General features: G+C 47.9%; 8 protein-coding genes across 8 annotated transcripts; 5 read left to right on the top strand and 3 right to left on the bottom strand.

Annotated features, from left to right (window-relative positions):
- Window positions 1–151: 151 nt before the first annotated feature.
- Window positions 152–1216, top strand: N7469_001498 (HMG-box domain-containing protein; the record flags this gene model as incomplete). The annotated part of the gene is made up of 3 exons (XM_056640418.1): window positions 152–676; window positions 737–1039; window positions 1118–1216. The coding sequence occupies 3 exons, from the start codon at window positions 152–154 to the stop codon at window positions 1214–1216; spliced, it is 927 nt and encodes a 308-aa protein (XP_056506175.1).
- A 2096-nt stretch (window positions 1217–3312) lies between these two features.
- N7469_001499 (uncharacterized protein) lies at window positions 3313–8564 on the top strand (the record flags this gene model as incomplete). Its single annotated transcript, XM_056640419.1, has 5 exons — window positions 3313–4110; window positions 4164–4479; window positions 4553–7000; window positions 7063–7187; window positions 7251–8564. The coding sequence occupies 5 exons, from the start codon at window positions 3313–3315 to the stop codon at window positions 8562–8564; spliced, it is 5001 nt and encodes a 1666-aa protein (XP_056506176.1).
- Window positions 8565–8861: 297 nt separating this feature from the next.
- On the bottom strand, window positions 8862–11075 carry N7469_001500 (uncharacterized protein; the record flags this gene model as incomplete). Its single annotated transcript, XM_056640420.1, has 5 exons — window positions 8862–9588; window positions 9649–10080; window positions 10233–10432; window positions 10478–10696; window positions 10764–11075. The coding sequence occupies 5 exons, from the start codon at window positions 11073–11075 to the stop codon at window positions 8862–8864; spliced, it is 1890 nt and encodes a 629-aa protein (XP_056506177.1).
- Window positions 11076–11697: 622 nt separating this feature from the next.
- Window positions 11698–12901, bottom strand: N7469_001501 (putative mitochondrial carrier protein; the record flags this gene model as incomplete). The annotated part of the gene is made up of 3 exons (XM_056640421.1): window positions 11698–12461; window positions 12544–12733; window positions 12872–12901. 3 exons carry the CDS (start codon window positions 12899–12901, stop codon window positions 11698–11700), a joined length of 984 nt encoding a protein of 327 aa, XP_056506178.1.
- Window positions 12902–13350: 449 nt separating this feature from the next.
- On the bottom strand, window positions 13351–14657 carry N7469_001502 (putative eukaryotic translation initiation factor 3 subunit EifCh; the record flags this gene model as incomplete). The annotated part of the gene is made up of 4 exons (XM_056640422.1): window positions 13351–13927; window positions 14014–14483; window positions 14556–14595; window positions 14650–14657. 4 exons carry the CDS (start codon window positions 14655–14657, stop codon window positions 13351–13353), a joined length of 1095 nt encoding a protein of 364 aa, XP_056506179.1.
- A 928-nt stretch (window positions 14658–15585) lies between these two features.
- On the top strand, window positions 15586–17654 carry N7469_001503 (putative MFS transporter; the record flags this gene model as incomplete). The annotated part of the gene is made up of 7 exons (XM_056640423.1): window positions 15586–16012; window positions 16080–16297; window positions 16353–16526; window positions 16585–16691; window positions 16750–17186; window positions 17239–17412; window positions 17440–17654. 7 exons carry the CDS (start codon window positions 15586–15588, stop codon window positions 17652–17654), a joined length of 1752 nt encoding a protein of 583 aa, XP_056506180.1.
- A 650-nt stretch (window positions 17655–18304) lies between these two features.
- On the top strand, window positions 18305–19613 carry N7469_001504 (TauD/TfdA dioxygenase family protein; the record flags this gene model as incomplete). The annotated part of the gene is made up of 4 exons (XM_056640424.1): window positions 18305–18533; window positions 18601–18930; window positions 19005–19379; window positions 19444–19613. 4 exons carry the CDS (start codon window positions 18305–18307, stop codon window positions 19611–19613), a joined length of 1104 nt encoding a protein of 367 aa, XP_056506181.1.
- A 925-nt stretch (window positions 19614–20538) lies between these two features.
- Window positions 20539–23482, top strand: N7469_001505 (class I SAM-dependent methyltransferase; the record flags this gene model as incomplete). The annotated part of the gene is made up of 9 exons (XM_056640425.1): window positions 20539–20751; window positions 20817–20948; window positions 21011–21027; window positions 21098–21357; window positions 21419–21493; window positions 21545–22826; window positions 22886–23024; window positions 23078–23280; window positions 23335–23482. The coding sequence occupies 9 exons, from the start codon at window positions 20539–20541 to the stop codon at window positions 23480–23482; spliced, it is 2469 nt and encodes an 822-aa protein (XP_056506182.1).
- Between the last annotated feature and the right edge of the window lie 67 nt (window positions 23483–23549).

The following is a 23549-nucleotide window of genomic DNA, read 5'->3' on the forward strand; positions in this document are numbered from 1 at the left end:
TTTTGCTTATGTCATCTGTTTGAGACACCCAGCCTCCACTCCGCTTGCGTCAGGGACAAGCGTTATTACATTAGCGTTGCGCCGCGCCTACTGTGATTTAAATATTTATTTGACCGAAACACTAAGATAATATTACAAAGGATTTCCCAGGATGGCTTCACACTTGGCTACCCGATTGGGTGCCCTTCGACACTTATCCGTCAGCAATGCCCTGTCTCGCCCTACTCGCGTGATTGAGGTCCAGAGCCAGCTACGCCAGCTTTCTCTTGCCTCGACCCCTCGATTTACAGCTCCTCTCGCCGGTCAGATCTCTGGATTGAACTCGCAACAGACCCATGCCTTCGCTACAACATCTGAAAGTGGCAAGCCTAAGCGCGCGGCTAAGCCCAAGTCCAAGAGCACCACCAAGCGCAAGAGCAGCACTACAACCAAGAAGCCCAAGAAGGAGCTTACCGAAGAACAGAAGGAGAAGAAAGCTAAGCGCGCTGAGCTGGATCATCGCCGAGAGCTCCGGGAAAAGGCACTCCAGGAACCCAAGAAGCTGCCTCAGACTGCCCGAGGACTTGCTATGAAGGATGCCTTCGCTGAGCACCGCGGGCAGCACGAGGGCGCGGTCGCCGTCTTCAAGGCTGCTTCTGCCAGCCTGAATGAGCAAGGCAATGATCGGATCATGGAGGTATGTTTATATATGGCCAGCATCATCATGCGATAGGTTCTTACTGACTCCACGTTTCAGCGATATCAAGCGCAGGTCGACAAGAACCGCGCTGCAAATGATGCTGCCTATGAAGAATGGGTGAAATCTTACACTCCTCTGCAAATCAAGGAGGCTAACAATGCCCGTCGGGCCCTTGGTCGCCTCACTGGAAAGCGAGTGAATGTGATCAAGGACGATCGTCAAGTCAAGCGTCCCAGCTCTGCTTTCATCCAATTCGTGAAGGATCGGCCTAGTCACATTGAGACCCGGAACCGCCCTGTTTCTGAAATCCAAGTCGAGACTGCCAATGCATGGAAGCAATTGAGTGATTCTGAGAAGGCGGTAAGTAAAACAACCATGGCCTGTTGAAATAATGTTTGGATGGACTCGAATATGAGTTGCTAACATGCCATCTTATAGCCTTATATCCAGCGAGCTGCGGAGGATCGCGAGCGCTATCGCCGTGAGCATTTGGAGGTCTATGGAGTTGAGCCTCAGAACATGAAAGCGGAGGAGTAAATACGTTCCTGGATCGATGATTGTGTATTCTTTGTGTCGCGATATGAGTTGGATTGCAAAAGGGTTTTGCGTTTGGAATGGTGTCGCCCTTGTGTGTTTAGTATCTTCTTGTTTGTTTGTTTTTTTTTTGTTCTGTTCTACTCTGCTTTGCTCTGTACTGCAAGTTTCTTTTTCCTTCTCTTTCCTTCATATTTTCCCCCTTCTTTATTGCTTTTTTTCTCCTCCCCACGCGACACCATGTGTTGTTCGATTCCCATTTTCCTATGTTATATGTATTGTAGCCGCGTTTCATGTGTTGATGGTTCAATCTCTCTATCTCCAGCATGTCTCCTCTCAATGGTGGAAACTTCTAGCTCGCATGATCTCCGTAATCTCCATAGCCTCCGTAATTTCCACCAAATTAGTCCCCCGTGCCTATCCACGACCACCGTATGAGTCAAGGGCCATCCTCCATAGCGGGGACATTTCCCCCGCACTTCGCCGGCGAAGTGGCGGTGAGAAAGAAAAGATGTGTTGCGCGTGCGCCGCAACCCAAGGCATGAAACCTGCAGAGTCGGAAATATTTCGGTGGGGATGAAGATGTGGGCAAAGGATGTTTATTTTACTTTGCAATTGTGAGAATTCGTGAGTGTTTTTATGAGGGAGTGGTGTTGTATTATACTTTGTATGTGATGGTACTATACGCGGGCGGAGCTTCTCCGCAGCCAGCTGATATTGTACAGAAGTACGCAGTACTGTACCTACATTAACAAGTAGCATGTACTTTGTGATCGCTGAGTACTCAGAGTGGTACTATTGTACCTAATTAAGTCTACTGTAGGATGTTCCAAACTCGAAATAGATCAATATTCCCTGCAGACGGGCCTTCCCGCGGACTATATCGGGCATCCAAATTTCCATGGATGGGCACTGCTTGTTCCATGGATTCAAGTTTGTTTACTCCAGTCCAAAATATACTGCAGCATTACTATATTAGTAGCGCAGACAAACAGTAGACGTACTTGCGGTGACCAGCTGCATGCATAGTCACATTGCATCCCCGATAATAACAAAATCGAGTAATGGGTTGGATGTACATACAGGATGTATAATGGTGGGATGCGATAGGATGATGTTGGTGCAGGGGCCCAGTGGAGGGGCCTCTTTATCGATAGAGTATGTACATTGGCATTTACTTCTGAGTACCTGCCATTCATCTTTCAGTTATATTCTGTATATGCAGAGATTTCATTCCTTAGAAAGTACTACTTTAGTAGGGTATACTTTGTTCCTTTGAAGTTTCATTCAATTCTACTTCGGCTCTTTTCACGGCGATCGTCTTCGTCCCAGCCTTTTATTTTTTTTTTTTTGGATTTGCGGACCTCTGGGACGAACACAAGTTCATAGTTGTTGAATCTGACGAAGAACAGTCTTATTATTATTTTGAATTAGATATACATTAATTGAACCAAGTAAGTGGTTTATTTCCGATACTAATAATTAGTATCACTCCACGTCGACGAGGATATACTCCAATTTGCGAATTGTTGTATACCGAGTACTCCTCCAAATGTACACCCGCCGATCTCCTCCACCGCCCAAACTACTTTTGCATCCCTGCCTCCTCCAGCTGATCCCTACTTCTCCCTACTTTTTTGCTCCCTTTCCTAGGTGGCAAAATTCTTTTTCTAATCCTCGATAATTCCCTTGAATATAGTCTATACCTACCTCTTCTTCGACTAACTACGACCGACTACTACCGACTACCGCTTATTGCCCTACGATCCTAGATTGGTGAAATCCACCGGGCAGCTTAAGCAACCTCAAAATCGCGCTGGTCGTGCTGGGTGGCTATCGTGCTTTATCGCTTGTCTAATTTCAATTGTTCTTCGATCTATCACCGAATATTACGAACTTTACGCCTTCAAGACCCCGATCTGACGGAAATTATCGTCCTCGCACCTTTTACTTGACTCATCACCCAGCGACCTTCGCGGGGTCATTCGAGTTCAATTACCCCATGTGTTCTCCCCCGGTACTCTTGTAAAAAGAGTCATCAATCAGACTCGCGGACGAATAAGAGCAATCAGATGCGCTGCGATCTGGATCACCCCGCCATGGATATGTACACATTGATTCCCGCAGACCGTTGCGCAGAGCAACTGGGTCCGTCTGTCGCAAAAGAACACCAACATCTCGAAGACGCCGTTAACCAACTTGTTCATGATATCTGGGAGCGTCTCGTGCTGGGAATGCCAACAATAGGCTTATCACAATATGATTCTATGCGTGGTTCCGACTTCCAAGCCGAATTGGGGCTTCGTTCGCCGCGACTTCCAACGTATACTCAACCCCCACCCTCCTATGATGAGGCGCTCGCCGATATTCCGCCGGACTATACTACGCTACTCTCTCTCGCCGAGCGAAAGACACTTCATTACGATGCTTGCCAGCCGATACCGACAAGGAAGACCCACGAAAAGTCGAATACATTTTGGAAAGACGGTTCTATAAACGTGGATATCGATTTTGGAGATCCTGCTGGTGTTCGTGAACATAAAAAGAAAAAGCCCGCTGCAAAGAAGGCGGCTGCCCCACCTCCACCGCCAGCGGATACCGGTGGTGGATCTGATAATGCCGGTGGTGATCAGCCCAGTGGTGATGGCGGCGGCGATGGGGGCGGCGATGCCGGTGGTGATGGCGGAGGAGATGATGGTGGCGGGGGCGGTGATGATGACTGGAATGCTTGGACTACAACTGGCAGTAAAAAGAAAACTAGGAAGCAAGAAGAGGAAGAAGAAGAGGCGCGTAAAGCCGCCGAGGCTTCTACGGCAAATAATCTCAGTTGGGCCGAGGAGGCCGATGGAGGCGGCGATGATTGGGCTGGATTTGCAACAGTTGGTAAAAAGAAGAAGGTAATTTTCATCTCCAATTTCCATATCGGAAGAGTAGCTAACACTACCCACAGAACGAAGCACCCCCAGGTGGGTTTCAAGATGTCAGTCTGAACGATGGCGCTCCTCAGCTTGATTTGAATTTTGACACGGGCCCCAAAACGGGAGGGACTGGATTCAGTTTTGGTGGATGGGGCAAAGATTGGAGTACTGGTAGTAAAGGAGAAGCAGGTCTAGGGGCCATTGGTGAAAAGAGCACGAATCCTTGGGCTACTAATGCTAAAAAGCCAAAGACCCCTGGTGGGTTTGACTTTGGAGATCTTGGATCTGCTCCAGGGCCAGAGCCAGTCGCCGAAGGGAAGGACGATGACTGGAGTGCCTGGGGGGGCTGTCTCCAGCAAAGATAAAAAGAAAAAGAAAGGCCTTCTCGATCCAGAACCCGAACCCGAACCCGAGCCTCCAGCTGCACCTGAGCCTGAGCCTGAGCCCGAACCTGAATCCGAACCCGAAGAGGAGGCTCCGCCAGATCCGACAGACGAAGCCTGGTTCAAGAATTTATCTAAAAAGGAGCAGCGAAAAGCCAAGAAGGAATGGGAAAAGAAGGTGAAGGATGTCGAGGAGAGGAACAGACCGATCAGAGAAGCTAAAGAAGCCAGAAAGGCTGCCAAGGAAGAAGCAGCTCGTGTAGCCCAGGAAGAAGAGGAAGCCAAAGCCAAGGAAGCCGCCCCTGAACCTGACAACGACTGGTCCTGGGATGTTCCTACGAAATCCAAGGACAAAAAGAAGAAGATTGATCTCCTTGCTGACCCTGAGCCCGCACCGGATCCACCTCCTGCAGATGACGACTGGACGGGAAGTTGGGGCACTGCTGGTAAGAAAAAGGATAAAAAACCGAAGGCTGAGCCCGAACCACTTCTGGAGGAGCCACCCCCGGAACCCGCAAAGGAAGACGAGTGGTCTGGTTGGAATGTCACAACCAAGGAGAAAAAGAAGAAAAAGGGTAAAGCCGAGCCAGAACCAGAACCAGAACCAGAACCTGAGCCAGAACCTGAACCTGAGCCTGAGCCTGAACCTGAACCTGCACCGGAGCCTGCTATACCGGACGATCCTTTATACGAAGGATGGGCCACGCTGTCTTCGAAAGAGAGAAAGAAGCGTGAGAAGAAATTGACCCAGAAAGGAGCTCCTATCCCGGGGAAAGATTTTCAGCTTCCCAGTGACAAACCAGCGGAACCTGAGCCTGAACCTGAACCTCCTGCTGAACCAGAGCCTGCACCAGAGCCTGAACCTGAACCAGAGCCAGTCCCCGAACCAGAACCAGAGCCTGAGAAATCAGCTGGAGATGATTGGGGAGGCTGGGGCGTCACAGTGAAAAAGGACAAAAAGAAGAAGAAAGGCAAAGACATTGAGGAACCGCCACCGCCAGCTCCCACTCCACCTGCGCAAGGACTCACACCAGAACCCGAGGCAGTACCCGAAGATGACATCTGGATGGACTCCGCATCGAAGTCCAAGAGCACGAAGAAGAAGGCTATCGAGCCTGCTAAGGAAGAAAAGCCTGCCGCAAAGGGCTTCTGGGGAACTTTGATGGGCGGATCAGCGAAACCCAAGACAACTAAGAAGGAGGCCACTCCAAAGGAAGAAAAACCGGAAGAGAACCTTCTAATCGACATCGAGGACGAACCTAAAGAGCCTGAGCCTGAGCCAGCACCCGAACCCGAGCAAGAACCCGAACCTGAACCGGAGCCCGCACCTCCTCCAGCTCCAGAGGTCCCAGTGGAGAAGTCGAAATCCAAAACAAAATCATCAAGTGCTAAGCTTTCTGTGGCTGACCGTATTAAAGCTCTTGAGCAAAATAAGAAGGATAAGGCCAAGGAACTGAAGAGCAAGTCTAAGAAACCTGAACCTGAGCCCGAGCCCGAGCCTGAACCAGCTGAGCCAGAGCCTCCTGCCGAAGAGGAAAAAGGACGTTCCAGCGATCTTCTTCCAGGTAGTTTCCCTGATGAACCTGCAGAGCCACCTGCAAAGCTTGAGCCCGAGCCGGAACCGGCACCGGAGCCAGAACCTGAACCTGAACCTCCTGCTCCAGATCTTTCTAAGATGACCAAAAAGGAATTGAAGAAGTACAAGAAAGCCCAGGCAGAGAAGGAGGCTGCGGCTGCGGCTGCGGCTGCTAAACCACCTACTCCGCCACCTGCTCCTGAGGAACCATCAGCAGCGGAAGCTGAGCCCGAGGCGGAACCAGCACCTGAGCCTGAGCCTGAGCCTGTACCAGAAGCAGCGCCAGCTGATGAGGGTGCTCCTCCTACTCCTCCGCCTGAGCCTGTTGAAGAGGCTCCAAAGTCTTCGAAGAAAGATCGTGCCAAGATTGATCGTGCAAGCACCTCGGCTTGGGGATTCTTTGGCAGTGCTCCACCTCCAAAGAAGTCCAGTAAAAAGGAAAAGAAAGCACCGGAGGAAACAGAGCCCCTGAAGAAAAAAGAGAAGGAACCTACTCGCGATGTTTCTCCGCCGCCCAAATCAAAATCTTCGAAACTTCAGTCCAAGGAAGTCGATCAAGACATGGAAAAGTCATCTTCTGATCGCGAGAAGCGGAGAGAACGTGAAGAGAGGCGTGAACGTGAAGCACGTTCTTCAAAGCAACAACGTGCAGCGAAGATGTCGAATCTTATGTTCGGAGGGCCTCCACCACCTCGAGCGAAGTCATCTAGCAAACGTGATGCTGCGGCTGTTAAGAAGCCTTCATCCAAATCAGGTTCAAGACGAGGTTCAGAAGATGTAGATGAAGCTGCTATGCCTTCCCCTCCACCTGACGAGAAGCCTGAGATATCGGATAAGGCAGCCAAGATGATGGGAATCAACGCGTCCAAATCGAAACGGGACCGACCACGTGCAGAGAGGCGAAAGTCAGGTAAGATGATTGTTTCAAAACAAAAGCCCGCTGCAGCAACTAATAGCTTCGTTTTCTCATAGCTCGAGATCCGTATGCCATTGAAGATGAGGACTTGGTCATGGTTAACAAAGAGGATGCGGATGAACAGTCGCCCAAGGAAGGCTCTCGAGGATCTGCACCTTCGAAGCGCAAGTCCAAACGCGAGGTAAGTTTATTTAATGACAATTATGCAACGTGAATGGATAGTTGACTCACATTGACCATACAGACCCGTCTCCGCGGCGAAGATGAAGATGCCGTCATGGTCGACGCAGAGCAAGCCCGCCAGGGTCCAGATGTTGTATCAGGACCAGATGACATTGCTTTTGTCGACACGCCCAGAGAGCGTCGCTTGAAACGATCCAATACAGCTCCTCCGAAAAAACAGGAATCTGGCGGAATCATGGGTCTTCTCGGATCTTTGAGAAAGAACACACGCCCCGAAATGCCTGACCGTCGCAAATCTCGCTCGTACCGCGACGAAGAATCCAGAGGCCTTACCGATCCAGAGCGTGAAGATCGTCGAGCACGCCGGGACGATCGTCGCCGTCGAGCCATGAAACCCGATGAAGATGCAGAAGGATTCACAACCGATGCTGCCGGTGTTACAGCTGGTGGAGAAACCGAACCTGAAGACCCAGAAGTACGACGGGCAGCACGCAGAGCCAAGCGATCTTCACGACAAGCTCCATCCGAGGCCCGTGAAATGGAACGTGAAGCAGAGGAACGTCGAGCCAGACGCAAAGAAAAGGAACGAGCACGTGAAGCCCGCGAACAAAAAGCCAGAGAAGAAGAAGAGCAGCGCCGCCGTGAAGAAAAGCAGGCACGTCGCGCCGCTCGCGAGGAGCGACGCGCAAAGGAAGAAGAAGCAGCTCGCGAGGCTGAAGCAGCTGCCGAAGCACGAGCTAATGAACGACGCGAACGTCGTCGCCAGCGCGAAGAAGAAGCTAAAGCCAAGGCCCAACGACGCCGTTCCCGCGTTGAAGAACCAGTGGACGCTTACCCAGACGAAGCCGAAAACGACCGTCGTCGTGGCTCACGTTCAGGTGATCCCAAGGCTCATCGTCGCAAGTCCAAGGCTGCTCCACCGCCAGAACAACCTCCATCATATCCCTACCCGATGTCCAGGGGTATCAATCATGGTGATATGGGCGGGAACAAGAAAGATAAAATTTCCTCCTGGGTCTATTCGCAAGCAGACGAACCTCCAGAACCACCACCCATCGTCCCAACGGTTCTTGATATTCCTCCGAACGCAGAGAACAACCAGGCTGCCTCTCTTTCATCAGATGAAGAGGCACGCCGTGCTGTGCGTCGACGTGCGAGACGTCGTGCTAAGTACGGTGATATCCCTGATGAAGAGATCGATGAGATTCGTTCGAAGAAGCGTGAAGGCCGCGTGAAGAGTTCTTCTGGGAGTGGAGACTATGAGCGAGATCGTGGAATGCGGTCTCATGGTAGTCGACATGGAGATCGTGAACGTGAACGAGCACCAGCTAGTGGGGGTAAGAAGAGTTGGTTCAAAAAGCTTACTACTTTCTAATTTGCGTCTTTTGGTTGGGAGGTCTGCCTGAATTGTCTGATTTGGCCTGGGGGTCACATTGTGTACAGCGTCTTTGTGGATTTTGTCTATTCTTTTTCTTCTACTTGATGATGCTCTTCCTGTGTGGATAGGTAGATTGACTCCGGTTTTTATTTTTATTTTTTTTTTTATCACGACAGACACGACTATGATGAGAGCAACAAATGTTACACGATTTATGCGACTGAGGAATGATATAATACATTGCACCCACACATTCTAGGTTTTCATGAAACCCCCTTTAGACATGAGTATTTATCACTCAGAGCTCCATTGGATCTCGTGCCGGTGTACCAAACCATTGATTACAGCATCTTCGATCTGCTTGTCAATCTTTGGTGATCCAAGCTTGTGCAATCGATCAAAGAACAGAACCCGTGGATTATTTACTCCAGCTTTCTGCAGTGCTTCGACGATATCTTCCCGCAATTTCGAGGAATAGTTCGCTCCTTTCACTAACTGATTCATCATTAAAAGTGTCGAGTCAAGATAACCCAAGGCCATCTTTTTCTCTTCCACTGGATATATTGATCTCTCAAGGAGATCATCGAGGGTTAATGAAACATTTGAAACCCAGATGTTATACCAGCGAGTTTTCGAATGAGGCTGGATCTCCGCCAACTTTCGTGTGATGACTGCATGAGCTTCTTGGTTTTGTTCAAGAGGTTTATCGTTAACTTGGTTCAACATGAGACGGGTGAGAGCTGCAGTGGCACGTTCTCGAGTAAATATGTCCCACGCAACCAGGGCGTGGATGAGAGAAGTGATTATTTTCTGGTTGCGAAGAGCTTCATTCACCCCTTCTGGATATCTTGTGAGGGTAAATAAGCATACAGCCGCTCTCTTCCCAAGTTCAACGCTCTCTTTTGGGATGGCGAAGGCTGTTATAAATGTGGGAAGTGTCCAGAAATTGACAGTGTTGATTTTATTCAACAGATTGACTAGAGCAACGACACCTCCATTCTTAATGAAATCCTCCGCTTGGCTAACTGCTCCATTAGTATACCTGATTACTTGAAGATATGGCATATTAAGGATGTCTTACCCGCGAGATTTCCACGTCTCGGAAAGGCTGAAAAGTTGCTTTGTAGTAACGGAGCCTGCTCGTATCGCCTTGATGTACCATCCTGAATGACTTTCATCCACATTTTTGGTCGAGGTTTCAGATTTCTCGACGCTTCGTAGCTTCTCGCTGTCATTCATGTGCTTTCTCCTGGATTTACTCTCTTCTCGATCCCTAGATTTCTCTTCTGCAAAAAATTCAATCGTCTCCAGCATAGCTTCGTCAATTCGTCGATTGATTTGAGATATCTCAGAAGATATGGTCAGACTTCCGGCTTGATTTTGATACGCCGATGAATCGTTCTGCGTTTCCATAGGGAGGGCCTTCTTTATTGACTCGATTGAGATATCTTTTAGCCAGGCATGCTCAAGCACGTCCCCCACCGACAGTCTTCTAGCAGCACTGGGGCCATTGCTACCCTAAGAAAGTCATAGCAATGCTGGCTGGCTTTAGGTGTGGACGGGAACTGGAGTTCCATTTCTTCATCCACGTATCTCTCGAGACTTGTAATCCTTGGAAAAGGGTAGATGTAGAAAAGAAGATAGAATGCAGTTGCCCCGACGGACCATATGTCGACCTTCTCGGTATAATTATACCTCGATTCATCGGACGTGTTGGGAGGGAAGATATCTTGAATCTCAGGTGCACAGAATAGACGAGTACCGACAGTTGAACGGAGACTACTGTCAAGTTTGATTCGCTTGCTAATGCCAAAATCGCCTATTTTGACCTGCCACTCCGGGCTTTTTTGGACGATAAAGATATTCTAAAATGGTCAGCCTGGCTCTAGTCAGAGGGCACATGGACATACGGCAGGCTTGATATCCCTGTGTACAAATTTCGAACGATGAAGCAGATCAAGTGCCTCTGCAAGCTGAGAGACTATCTGTACCACTTCCGGCTCTGAAAGGGGTCGACCTAGTTGCTTCATGTATGCGTCCAGATCTCCATGTTCGAGGTACTCCATCACAATAAAAACACAATCATGGTTGGAATACCATCCATGGCATTTTACAAAAAAGTCTGTATACTTGTAACAGTCAATTGAACGAAATAATCAAATATTTTACCAACTAGGTATGGGGTTCCTGACAAACCTTTCCGAGAGAGAACTTAAGTATAGCATCCAACTCTTTTCTAAAGTCTACCCCTCCAGCCGACAAAGGCTCCTTCATCACCTTCTTTACAGCCTGAATCTTAACTCTCCCATTAGGTTTCTGATGTATAAAGATCGAGACTGTGCCATAAGCGCCTCTCCCGATGACTTTACCCTCCGTCCAGATCTCCCTAGCTCGCCCGCGTCTCACAATCGACCTTTGGCGTGTTCCCGATTCGTCCGTGACATTTTCGATCTGGAAGTCAACTTTGATTTGGCTGTCATTGACTAATTCCGAATATCGTGTTTCCATCCTGAAGCGGATTCAAGACTTTGAAAGACCGGATAGTTAAAGCACCTCCGATTGACGTTTATTTATAAGTGTTCGCCTTGGCATGAACCCCGCCACCAGCTGAGCCTCTTGCATCTCTGCCAATCAGCTTGGGCATTTACGCGCTTGATATTTGAAACAATCTGGTGAAATTTTGCTTGTTAAAATGATAGAATGGTAGACTGGCTCCAGTCTGAAATACTTTCTCAAAGCCCATACAGCTATCATTTCTTACCTCGCATCCCGAGAGCTGCCTCGGTTCTTACTAGTGAACCAGCGATTAGGACATTACCATATCACACCTAAGTAAATGAGAATCATTGCTTGTTGAAACTAATATGAGATGGAAATGCTTTAAACACGTGGTAATACTTCCTATTGGCAGCCATCAGCATAGGTGGCTCAGCAGTTGCTACTTTAACACTAGGCTGGGCTATGAATATTATTCAAGGTACAGTCTGTCCAAGACATCTTAGTCCGAAACTTGGACACGTTCAGAACCGTCAGTCAATCAGTACCCTATGAACCTAAGAGATTCCATCCAGTGTCTTCCTTCGATTTTCCAAATAGAGACGCCCACTCTCATAAAGACTGAGATACAAACTCATCGCAACAGCCGTCCATCCACCCCGAATAGCACCCCCCCCTTAAATAATCCCCGTACTCCCTCTCGTCTAAGAATCTCCCTCCCAACCTCGAAAGTCCCCTGCTTCCCCGCCATATTATTCCCATTAGCCAATCCTTCTCGACCCTCCTCACTCGCAGAAAGCATAACCCGGGTCTTGATCACATCGATTGGTGTCGTGACAGTCGACGCAACAAGTCCAGCCGCAGAAGCCGAAACACCAGTCAATCCAGCCCGCTCAATGAGTTGTTCCTTCATTCCGGATGGCGGCTTGTCAGGACTGACTCCGTAAAGACTTTCCCTTCGCTGGCGTCGCCAATGAATTGCTTTCGTGCGTATATATTCGAATAATGGAAATTGAAGACCCGTGAACGGGAGGTTGCGGCCAACTAACGCGGTATATCCGCTCCAAAGACGCCAGGGTTTAGCTTTGAAGCGGGTCAGGACTTGGCGCATGGCTGATGTGTTGGAATTTGCGTGATTGGGCTGTTTAGAAGCATGTACCATCTGAGCATTCTGTTTAATAACTTCTGCTGGCGTGATTATCAGGCAGGACACCATCTCTGCGGCGGAAGAAGCGATGGCATGTATAATTGGCGTTGGTAGCGAATGTGTGAATGGTAGTTTGAACGATGTATTTGAATATTGCGTATATTGATTAACTTCGCCTGGTGATGGTCTATTATTAGACGAGTTGTGAAGTATACTTTTGACTCCCTCGTATGTTGTAAAGAATGCTCCTGCTGTTTGGAGTTGGGAATCGATGTTAGTAAATTGTCCTCTCTCTTATTTGTATCTTTCAGCTTGGGACAAATTCAAACTAACATGATGGGATTGTGGAGAATACAACACTCCAGACACCTTGATATAAGCCGCGGAAAAGAACATCGCGTCTTATTGCGCCGGAGCGTGAATCTTTAAATAGTTGCTCATAATTTGGCGACTGGATCCGTGTTTTAAGTGTGTCGAAAGGATATACAATGAAGTCGACAGAGACTGCAGCAAAGGCTCCGGCCTGGAGAAAATCTGGTTAGCCTAAAATCCCAATACTTTTGCGCTCATCAGATATATCATGATTGAAGTTATTTCAGTCACTTTATGTAGAGATGGATATAGAGTGGAACTGAAACATAGTATAGATGGGCCAACTTACGACCCAAATATCAGAGTGCGTGTTATACATGAATATCAAATCGAATTGAAAGCAATCTAGAGAATGCAGAAAAAAACCAACGGTCTAGACAAGTTCAACGCTGATGTGTTTCACCAATCCGGTTCAAAGAAAGTAGATGGCAGATGAGGTCATCTCGATATCACGTGATATCACCTGCCCTATACTGCTTAGGGCTAGATGATCTACAATGCGGAGCAGAGGAACTACGGAGTACATTGGAGTACATATTGAAGTTGAATAACAATAAAACGCTGTAAATCATGTCTAACATCATAGTTTTCTATGGGCGGATGCGAGTCCATACATGTCGCGCACGTCAGACACAAAAAAGAAGACTCGACACGGTCATACAAGAAAAATAAGAAGGAAGTCGTATTAACATCCAGAGAACATTTTCCCTCCCTACGCCGTAAAAAGGTTTCATGCAATCCCAAAAAAGCCGTTCATCACCAAACTGCTTATTTAGCAACCTCGCCGGGCAGCAGGTTGCCCTTGGCAGCAAACATCTTGCCGGTAGTGGCCGAGACGAAAGCATCGACCTGGCGGGAGAACTGCTCCACCTGGCGGGTGTTGAGCATGCTCTCCAGCCGGCTGGGCTCAGCGGGGAGCTTGAACAGGCGTTGCCACTCGTCTTCGGGGAGGAGGGGCTGCTTCAGGGCGGAACGGGTGGCGTTCTCTTGAGCGCGCTTCTGCTTCCAGTTGTTGATCTTCTGCTGCTCGCGGCCAAGCACACGCTGGTAGTACTGGTAGTTGTTGGTCTCGGTGTTGTGGGCCTCGATGCTATCAAGCAGGAGATCGCAGTTCTTCTCGAGGTAGGGATCGATGTTGAGCGACAGGTTGTCCAGGTTGGGGGTGAGATAGGAGGATTTGGAGTAAGGGCTGGCCTCGAGAGCGGCGAGCGAGGGAGGAAGGTCGGTAGGACCGGCAGAGGGGCACTGCAGCTGGTGGATGAAGGAGGTGATCAGGTGCGAGTTGTGGATCTCAACGGGGAACTCGTCGAAGATATCTTGGTAGCGGAGGTTGGACTTTTGGAGACTGTAAGACTCTATTAGCACATATGCCTTTTTCTGATGTGGTTCCATTTTCATTCAAGAATTGGCGCTGCGGGGTCGGGTACATACTCCTCCGAGTTGAACTTGTTCTCCTTGAAAGCCTCAACAAATTTGGCGGACAGGCGGAAAGCGCGCAGACTGAGGCTGCCCTGGGCACTGCGGCTGACATCGTGGACAAGGGCGACTGTCCGCTCGTTCAGCTCCTTCTGGTAGAAAAACTGGTTCTCGATCACATTCATGTTGACGAAGTTGCCCATGTTGGCGCTGGTGTACCATCCGACACTGTTGGCATCGACATTAACCTCGCGGACCATGCGAATCATCTCTGCTTGGTAGGCAGCGTTGGCCTTGACGCGGGGAGCAGAGGCAGCGGGGTTCGGGGCGGCATTGTCGAAGTGCGACTCGGTGGGCAACTCAACGACGGGGAAAGGGAAGGAGTTGGTGATCTCGAGGGTACCTTCGACGTCCATACCGACGAGGGCGCCAGTCGCGGTGGTCGGGAAGGTCTGGTTGCAGTGCTTGATGATTTTCATCACCACCTAGATCGCCGATCATAAGTATTTCTCGTTGGCGAGGATAGGGAAGATTTTCAAGATTCGGGGAATTCGTACCAAGGCCTCGACCTTGACGGCCGTGATGGGGGATTGTGTTCTGAAAGCAAGATTAGCGGATAGAACATTCTAAAGAGACACATAGAACACATACTCGGCCATTATGAAGGGAGGTGCACCGTAGGGATGTGAAGGACGTGGGTTGAATGGCGGGTTCACAGTTTGTGTGCCAGCCCGACTTTGACAATGCCCGGTTGGGTTTAGCGTGGAACGGATGGTGGTATTACGGTACGCTTCCAATGTATGAGGGTAGAGGCGTAATACCGTATTGATACATCACCTGTTTCGGACATCAAATACACGAAGTATAGAAAGTTCCAAGGTTGACTATCATATCGGCAAATTGTTATCCAAATTCATAAGAACAAATATGATAATAATTTGGAAGATGGAGAAGTTCTAAGAAAAGGGCTGGAGGATATTTTTCGACTGCCATCTAAGTCAATTATCTGACCTCTTTTATGATTGAGTGAATGCCAGCTGGAGTACTATGAGGTACCACTAATCATTAGTACATATTTGTAGACATAGGAAAGAAAACCTTTTGGCCTCATAACAGAAGCTACGGTATGGAATGTATATAAGGGCAATCAAATTAACCAGTTAAATTTGTTGCTGGTGAGATTTTATTCGATCTACGTATGTCCAGCAAGACGATTGCCCTCTCCCCAGTGAGAGTGTGATGATGCGATATTCCATTCCCACGATGCAATCCCTATCAATTGGGATTAATCTACCTTGGCATTACCAACAGTCACCCGTCTGCATCTAGTATGCTGAGGGTGTTATCTACTCAAGATACTTCCCAAGAATCATCTCATATTTGGCTTGATGATGCCACTAACCCAAGCGCAATACTTGAGCATACATGCTATCTGTCACAAATCGGTAATAAAGAAAATGGCACAGTTTACAGAATAGCCGATCTGGGTCTTATTTAAGAAATGCGAGCTCCGCGGAGCTATTCAACTCTTGAAAAAAGACCATCTTATGATTATAAAATAGCAAGTGTTGCCTAAATACTTCCAGGATGACAACTTTATATTCTGAAGATTTTCCAAAAAAAGGGCCAAGGGGGCTGGTCACCGACCTCGATGAGGATTCGTCCAGTGATAGCATTCAAGTCCCTCCTTTGGGGGAACCAAGTGACGAGCGTCGATTCTGGTTTCAACGTGCCCTAGATTACAATCCAGAAGCAATAGCAACGCAGCCTTCTGTTTTCGATAATCCCGACACAGCGAAAGAATATCAACCACAGGCCGACTGGGAGAATTTACATAGGTTTGACCCTCTAGCAAGATGGAGCTGGGGCGAGGAACATAGATTGATTCGCAAAATTGATCTTCGTATCATGGTGTTTGCCTGCTTCATGTTCGCGGCTCTAGAATTAGATCGGTCTAATCTCCAGCAAGCTCTGACCGACAATTTTCTCAATGACCTTCACATGAATACGAATGGTAGCAGTTTTTTTTTTTTGCAATCCTTTGATAAACGATGGATTTGTTGTCCTAACCCACTTTCTAGACTATAATCTCGGAAATACTGTGTTTCGACTCTCCTTTCTATGCGCTGAGTTACCCTCGCAGCTTGTTAGTAAATGGGTCGGACCAGATCGATGGATTCCAACACAAATGGTACTTTGGTCGGCGGTCGCTATGGGACAATATGGACTCGAAGGGAAGACTTCATTTTTGGTCTGCCGTGCACTTCTAGGCATTCTTCAAGGCGGCTTCATCCCAGACGTGAGCATTTTTCATTCGTCGATGCCTCTTTGCTAGCGGCTAACTATATCACAAGGTCATCTTATATCTTTCCTATTTCTACAAACACCATGAGCTCTCCATCCGTTTGGGATTTTTCTGGACTGCAATGAACATCGCGGATATCATTGCGAGCTTCTTAGCATTCGGCTTGCTTCATCTTCGTGGGGTTCAGGGACAATCTGGTTGGCGATGGTTGTTCTTGATTGAGGTGAGCCGTATCTATTGGTTTTTAAATGAAAGATAAGACATGTTTATCAAGAATCTAGGGACTAATCACTATGTTAATGGGACTCTCTGCTTATGTTCTTATGCCTCCCGGTCCATGCCAAACAGCAAACTGGTCGCGCGGTAAATCCGGATGGTTCAGTCCTCGGTATGTATTCTCGCCCTGCTCCATATTTCCATCAAGATCTAATCTAATTCTTCTATAGCGAAGAAACAATAATGGTGAACAGAGTTATCAGGGATGACCCAAGCAAAGGCACTATGCATAACAGAGAGCCCATCACACCAAAATTACTATTCAAGAGCTTATGCGACTTTGATTTGTGGCCACTATACATCATCGGACTCACATTCGAAACTCCAATGATGACCCCAAAGCAATACCTTACTCTTACTTTGCGAGACCTGGGCTTTAACACCTTTGTCACAAATCTTCTCACCATTCCCAGTACAGTGATATCCATAGTCACAATGCTCGCCATAACTTACCTTTCCGAGGTGACCGGGCAGCTTACCTGGGTTTCGATACTGGGACAGATCTGGACACTACCATTTGTGGTTTATCTGTACGTTGTGGATGTCAATAGCGCCAGCAAATGGGCGGTTTGGATCGTGATGACATTGTTACTAGGATTTCCTAACTGTTTGTATTACCCCGGGTCGTCTACTAAGCCTATTTCTAATCTCGTTCCAAGCACATGCGATCCAAGTCTCTTGGAACTCTCGGAATTCAAACACGGTCCGTTCTCGGACAGTTTCGGCGGCAATGTACAACATGTGTGTTCAGGCATCATCGATAATTGCTGCGAATATTTATCGGGCTGGTAATTTAGCGAAGACCCTAGCGCTGGTGTTGGTATTGCTAGTTGGTATGTGACTAACTTTTGGTATTATAGATGACGCTCCCCGATACCGTCGTGGGAACCGCGTCCTAGTGAGTCTTGTCGTTACGAACATCTTCATTTATCTTCTTACAAAGATATACTACGTCTGGCGCAATTCAAGTCGTGAAAAGAAGTGGAATGCTCTTTCTAGTCAGGAACAGTTGCACTACCTGGAGACAACCAAAGACGAAGGAAATAGACGGCTTGACTTCCGTTTCGCACACTGAAACTTTGTTACAATGGTCTCAATTCCTTGCCCGCAGATCATCATTCAGAGTCAAGCTCACAGTGATGCTTCTGCTTATGCAGATAATGATTGTTCTTCTATGTTCCCATTTCTTTATGAAATCTAGACCCATCACGCCATGTATCGGATAGCGACAGTCATCCCGATAGCCGACCTATTGAAAGCAGTACATGGTATCATCAAGGAATCAGAAGCGAGGTATTGGACATTAAGCTTGAGCATCCACTGATAAGGGATACATTTGTAAATAGACATTGTAATTAGGTTCGCCATTGTCATAGTATTCTGCTTTCTTCCGTAGCCAGACGAATTGAGCCAGGACCTTCGTAAATGACGAGCTCTGGCATGATTCCCAAGACCAATGACGAGACCTATCTTTTAGCAAGTCATAAACAGTAATACGGGGTATTTATCATGAGATTCACGACTTGAAGTTCATTGAAGTCGTGCTTGTGCGGTCAGTTTGCGACATTTGCGGAGGATTTCGTGCGGGGGTTTGATTATCTTCATACAATACGAAGTCGGAAGACCGGCATCTAAAGGTGTCACTTCGATATAAATACTTAGATGAAAGATTTCCAGGGAGGTTATCTAGTAAATGAGTCCATCGCCAAATTATTCACCTTCAACATGTCTTCCTCTATTACCGAAACGACAACACCTGTGGTCCCCGTGGTCGAAGAAAAGTTGACGTTGAAAGGACTCGAGAGAAGGCCACTTGAGCTTACTGGGGCCCTTGATGCTTTCGAGTCATTTGATGTTACCCCAGTGATTGGAAGGGAGTTTCCGAATGCAAACCTGAAGGATTTTCTTCGAGCTCCCAATTCGGATGATTTACTCCGTGACCTTGCGGTGACAAGTCAGTATCCACAACATAATCATAGAGACAATATGTGCTACCAGGTAGAAACTAACGTACAAAACAGTCTCTCGGAGAGGAGTCGTGTTTTTCCGCAAGCAAGACGGCTTAGACGATGATCTGCAAAAGGAGCTTGTCCAGCGTCTTGGTGAGCTTTCGGGGAAGCCAAAGACCTCAGGGTTGCACATTCACCCGGTTGCCAATTCGGGCCGCGAAAATAGTGGTTCAGATGATGAAATCAGTGTCATCAGCTCCGAGCAACGAAAGAAGCTATACTTCAGCCGTAATGAGCGAAAGCAGTCTGCCAGAGGAGAGTGGCACAGCGACATCACTTTCGAGCCCATTCCCAGTGACTATACCCTTCTACGACTGACTGAGCTTCCTAAGACTGGCGGTGGTAAGAGCCTATTTTGAGCATTTTTAGGCTCCAGATAGTATGTCCAGAACGTCAAAAGCTCACGTATTTTTTAGACACTCTATTTGCATCCGGATATGAAGTCTATGATCGACTCTCCAAACCCTACCAGAAATTCTTGGAGGGACTGACTGCGACATATGCCCAGCCTCGATTCAACGAAGTAGCCGGGAGGAACAACTTCAAGATTCATACCGGTCCTCGCGGTGCCCCGGAGAATGTTGGCGAAGAGTTGATCGCCGAACATCCCGTTATTCGAACCAACCCGGTGACAGGTTGGAAGAGTGTGTTTGCTGTGGGTACACATGTTCAGAAGATCAATGATCTAGCCGAGGAGGAAAGCAAGCATCTTCTGAATTGGTTTGTGAATCTCATCGTGGAGAATCATGACTTGCAAGTGCGCCAGCGCTGGCAAAATCCCAACGATCTGGGTATGAAGCTCCCCCCTCCCTTTTTTGCATGGCTGAATTTGAGATGCTGATTAAGGATCTTCAGCTATTTGGGATAATCGATCGGTGTACCATGCGGCAACATGGGATTATGAGGATATTGGCCCTCGTAGAGGTCATCGTGCGGTTGGATTAGGGGAGAAACCATATCTAGACCCGCAGAGCCCTAGCAGACGGCAGGCATTGGCCCAAGAAGAAGTTGAACGGGAGAAATAAGTGGGAATTGTCGAAGACTTACAGGTAGTATCAGACAAATTGCAATAGTCAAAGTAGACATAACAAGACTATTAGTAACCGTGAATGATTAATCTGAATTTCTTTCAACAGCAACGATCACAGTGATCGTCAATTAGTTAGTGTGTACCATACAGTATACTTCTCCGGAGCCACCACATTTCCGTTATCGTGAGGTATCTTCTATGTACTCCGTACCATTGAGATAACTCGTGACTCTGTGATTTTCGCGATCGGGTCGATCTTCTCTGAAGTCAAATCAACCTCGTGGAAGTTCGAATGTGCTGCGGATCGCCTCGCTGATAGGATCAGACCGAACGACCAATCAACGAGTCGTCAATCTCCCACGAGCGGGTCTCAATGGATGTGATTGGCTCTGATGGGCACTAAATGCAGGTCGTGAAGCCAAATGCCCTTAAAGTTGGTTTCATTCGGACTATTTTGGGGTTTTCTTGGGGTATTTTGAGTACTTTGTATAATTATATTGAGATAGTATTGTGGGAATGGATTGATGTACCTGCTACTTGACTCTAGTACTGTTAACTCTCTGTCAATGCAAGTCCTATGTACAGATCTTCTACTGATCCGCACCCTATCTTCTCCTCATCTTCTCGCCTCCCACTACTAATACCAATCCTCTATCCTAATTAACTGATACAAAGTTATATCGCAACTCCCCCCACCCCACCCATGTGTTCTTCTGATAGGATCTAATGTAAACTGCCCCTCCTCCACCCGCAATGAATGTGCCACTTCCCAAATGCACCAGACTATATGAAATATCAATTCCCTTGTGCCCTCCAATCTTCCCCTCCTCTAACTCTCTCTAATCTCTCCTTTCTATCTTTTCTTGGTCATTTCCAAGTCCAATCGAACAAAGAGTTGGCATCTCCTACAAGGCCCCTCAATGGACTGGCTACACATCTACATCGCCGGGGTAGCATTCCTCGTCTTCGCGTTGGTTGGTCTGGTTCTCTTGATCTCTTTCCAACAGGTCAAGGTGGACTTGGACAATGGCGTTTTCACATACCTAAAGTTTATCTGGGCAAGCTTTCTCAAACCTCATGATAAACAGGCCGAGGGTCAGCAGGATGCGCTTGAGAGCTTTTACAAGACTCAGGTAGGTTTCAATATAAAAGGACACGAATGCCAATGAGATACTAACTCGTTCTGTCAATTATATAGGCCAGTGTCTACGATGCTACCCGCCGTCGCCTCCTCCGTGGTCGTGAGGATATGCTGGGTCTCGTTGCAGCACAGCTAAAGCACAAAGTTGAGAACAAGGAAATTCAGTCTGGGAAGGCCGTCTGGGTGGATGTGAGTATTGACATTGCCCCCGTATTGGCTTAAATACAGATTGGAATTGACATAATTGACAGATCGGTGGTGGTACGGGGTGAGTTGCATACGGGACTAAACTATAATTAATGAGCCATGAACGAAGCCACTAACTAGTCATTTGATAGCTACAACATCGAAGCCATGTCATCCTTTGTCCCAGTTGACAAGTTCTTTGACCATATATACCTCGTTGATCTCTCACCATCACTCTGTGATGTTGCCCGTCAACGCTTCCAGCGTTTAGGCTGGAAGAATGTCACCGTTCTGTGCCAAGATGCTCGATCATTCCGTCTCCCAGAGAAGCACGTCGACCCCCGATCCACAGACGTGGCGACAGATCGTGCAGACATGATCACAATGAGCTATAGTCTTTCTATGATCCCAGGTGAGATGCGAAAATGCCACATTGCTATTCCATGAAAACCCATACTAATGCAAATTCCCAGACTACTACAGCGTTGTGGATTCCTTGACCTCCCGCTTAAAGCCAACAGGTCTTCTGGGAGTGTGCGACTTCTATGGTATGTGATATTCAATAATAAAAAATAGGCGCAAATACTTATTCTGAACAGTTCAAAGTATTGTTGATGTTTCGTCTCGCAACTATATCGGAGGTGCTTTCAACCGCCACGTCAATTGGCTTGGTCGAGTCTTCTGGCGTGCCTGGTTTGACTTTGATCGAGTCAACCTCGAAGCTGCTCGTCGTGACTACCTCGAGTATAAATTCGGAACAGTCATATCAGCAAGTGAGCGGAACTATCTTCTGGGAGGTATTCCATACTACATCTTCGTTGGCTGCCCCAAGGAGCTTGCCTCAACCCGATCCAGCCAGGCTACTATCGAGAAGTTGGATGCATCCTTCACCGAATCTCCTTATCTCCGCCCTGCTAGTCACCAAAGCGAGATTGACAAGGCCGTCCAAAAGAGTACAAGTGAGATTCGATCCAAGGCTTACGAGTCTGCTGTGATTAACCTTGGCGCAAACCTGCCTCTTCCATGCGCTTTCTATCAAAATCACCACTACCGGATCCACTACAATGACATGCTGCCCAAGCACACCCAATTTCAAAATGAGTACATCTACGCATTCACCTGGGAAGATCCTCGTGTGGATCACCGACTGCTTAATATCGGTCAAGACGATGTGATCTTGGCAATCACTAGTGCCGGTGACAATATCCTGGACTATCTTCAGAAGAACCCTCGCCGTGTACACGCAGTTGACCTGAACCCCAACCAAAATCATCTTCTCGAATTAAAAGTGGCCAGTTACTGCGCACTGGGTCATCGTGACATGTGGAAGATCTTTGGTGAGGGCAAGCACTCGCAGTTCCGTGAGCTGCTTATTTCTAAGCTGAGCCCTCATCTTTCTAGCCAGGCTTTCCAGTACTGGTTGGAGCACACACATGTCTTTACTTCCACTTCTGGACACGGTCTTTATGAGACCGGTGGCTCCCGTCATGCCATTCGAATGGTCCGGTGGTTGTTCAATGTGTTTGGACTGCAAGGTGAGGTGACTAGAATGTGCGAGGCACAGAGTCTCGAAGAACAGCGTGCCATTTGGCCACGCATTCGACGAGTCCTTCTGAGCAAGCCACTGAACTGGGCTATTGTGAGCACAGAATGGTTTGCTTGGAAGGCAGCTGGTGTGCCTCGCAACCAGCGCAACATGATCGTTGATGATTACTTCCGACGTAACGGCTTAAGTGCGGACATGAAGCAAGGAAAGGACATCAGTGGCCAATCTATTTGGGAGTATGTTGTGGACACTCTCGACCCAGTGGTTAAGGACACCATGATCAGCAACGATAACTACTTTTACTACTTGTGTATGCAAGGCAAATTCTCACGACGGTCAGCCCACGCCCATACCCTTTACTTAGGAATTGAGATCAAAGCTAACTCATTTTCAGATGCCATCCTACATACCTCTCACCCCAAGCGCATGTCAAGCTGTCTACGCCTGGCGCTTTCGATGGGCTGCGTATCCACACCGATGAAATCAACGAGGTGATCAACCGTATAACACCTGGAACATTGACAATCGCCGTGGTAAGTTCAATGTACATCTTCTCTAAGCATTCACATATGCTCACATATACTAGGTCATGGATTCGATGGATTGGTTTGATCCCACCGAAGACGCAGCCGCTGCGCAGGCTCGTCGTCTCAATCATGCTTTAAAGAAGGGCGGTCGAATTCTCCTTCGCTCTGCAAGCATTGATCCCTGGTATATCAAGCACTTCGAGGAGAACGGATTCACCGCTCGTCGTGTGGGAGCCCGTTTCCCTGGTACATGCATTGACCGGTAAGCTTCTTTCTTCCGAGCCAGCTAATTTGAAACTCAGACTAATTGAATCAGTGTCAATATGTACGCTTCAACCTGGATATGCACCAAAAACGAGGACATAATTCGACCCTCTAACGGAAGGACAATTTCCGCGTTGTCGCTCTCTGATAACATTGTTGGAGCGAAGAGGTCAACCAGCGTGGAGGACCTGCAACTTTAAGAGTGCCGTCACTTATTTCGTCTAGATACCTATTTCCTTTACTTGCCTCTCTAGAGGTTTGTCTGCT

The sequence above is a fragment of the Penicillium citrinum genome, assembly GCF_028827155.1.
Source record: "Penicillium citrinum strain IBT 23319 chromosome Unknown utg000001l:1.0-4955037.0:1.0-4956770.0, whole genome shotgun sequence".
Classification (NCBI taxonomy): Eukaryota; Fungi; Ascomycota; class Eurotiomycetes; order Eurotiales; family Aspergillaceae; genus Penicillium; species Penicillium citrinum.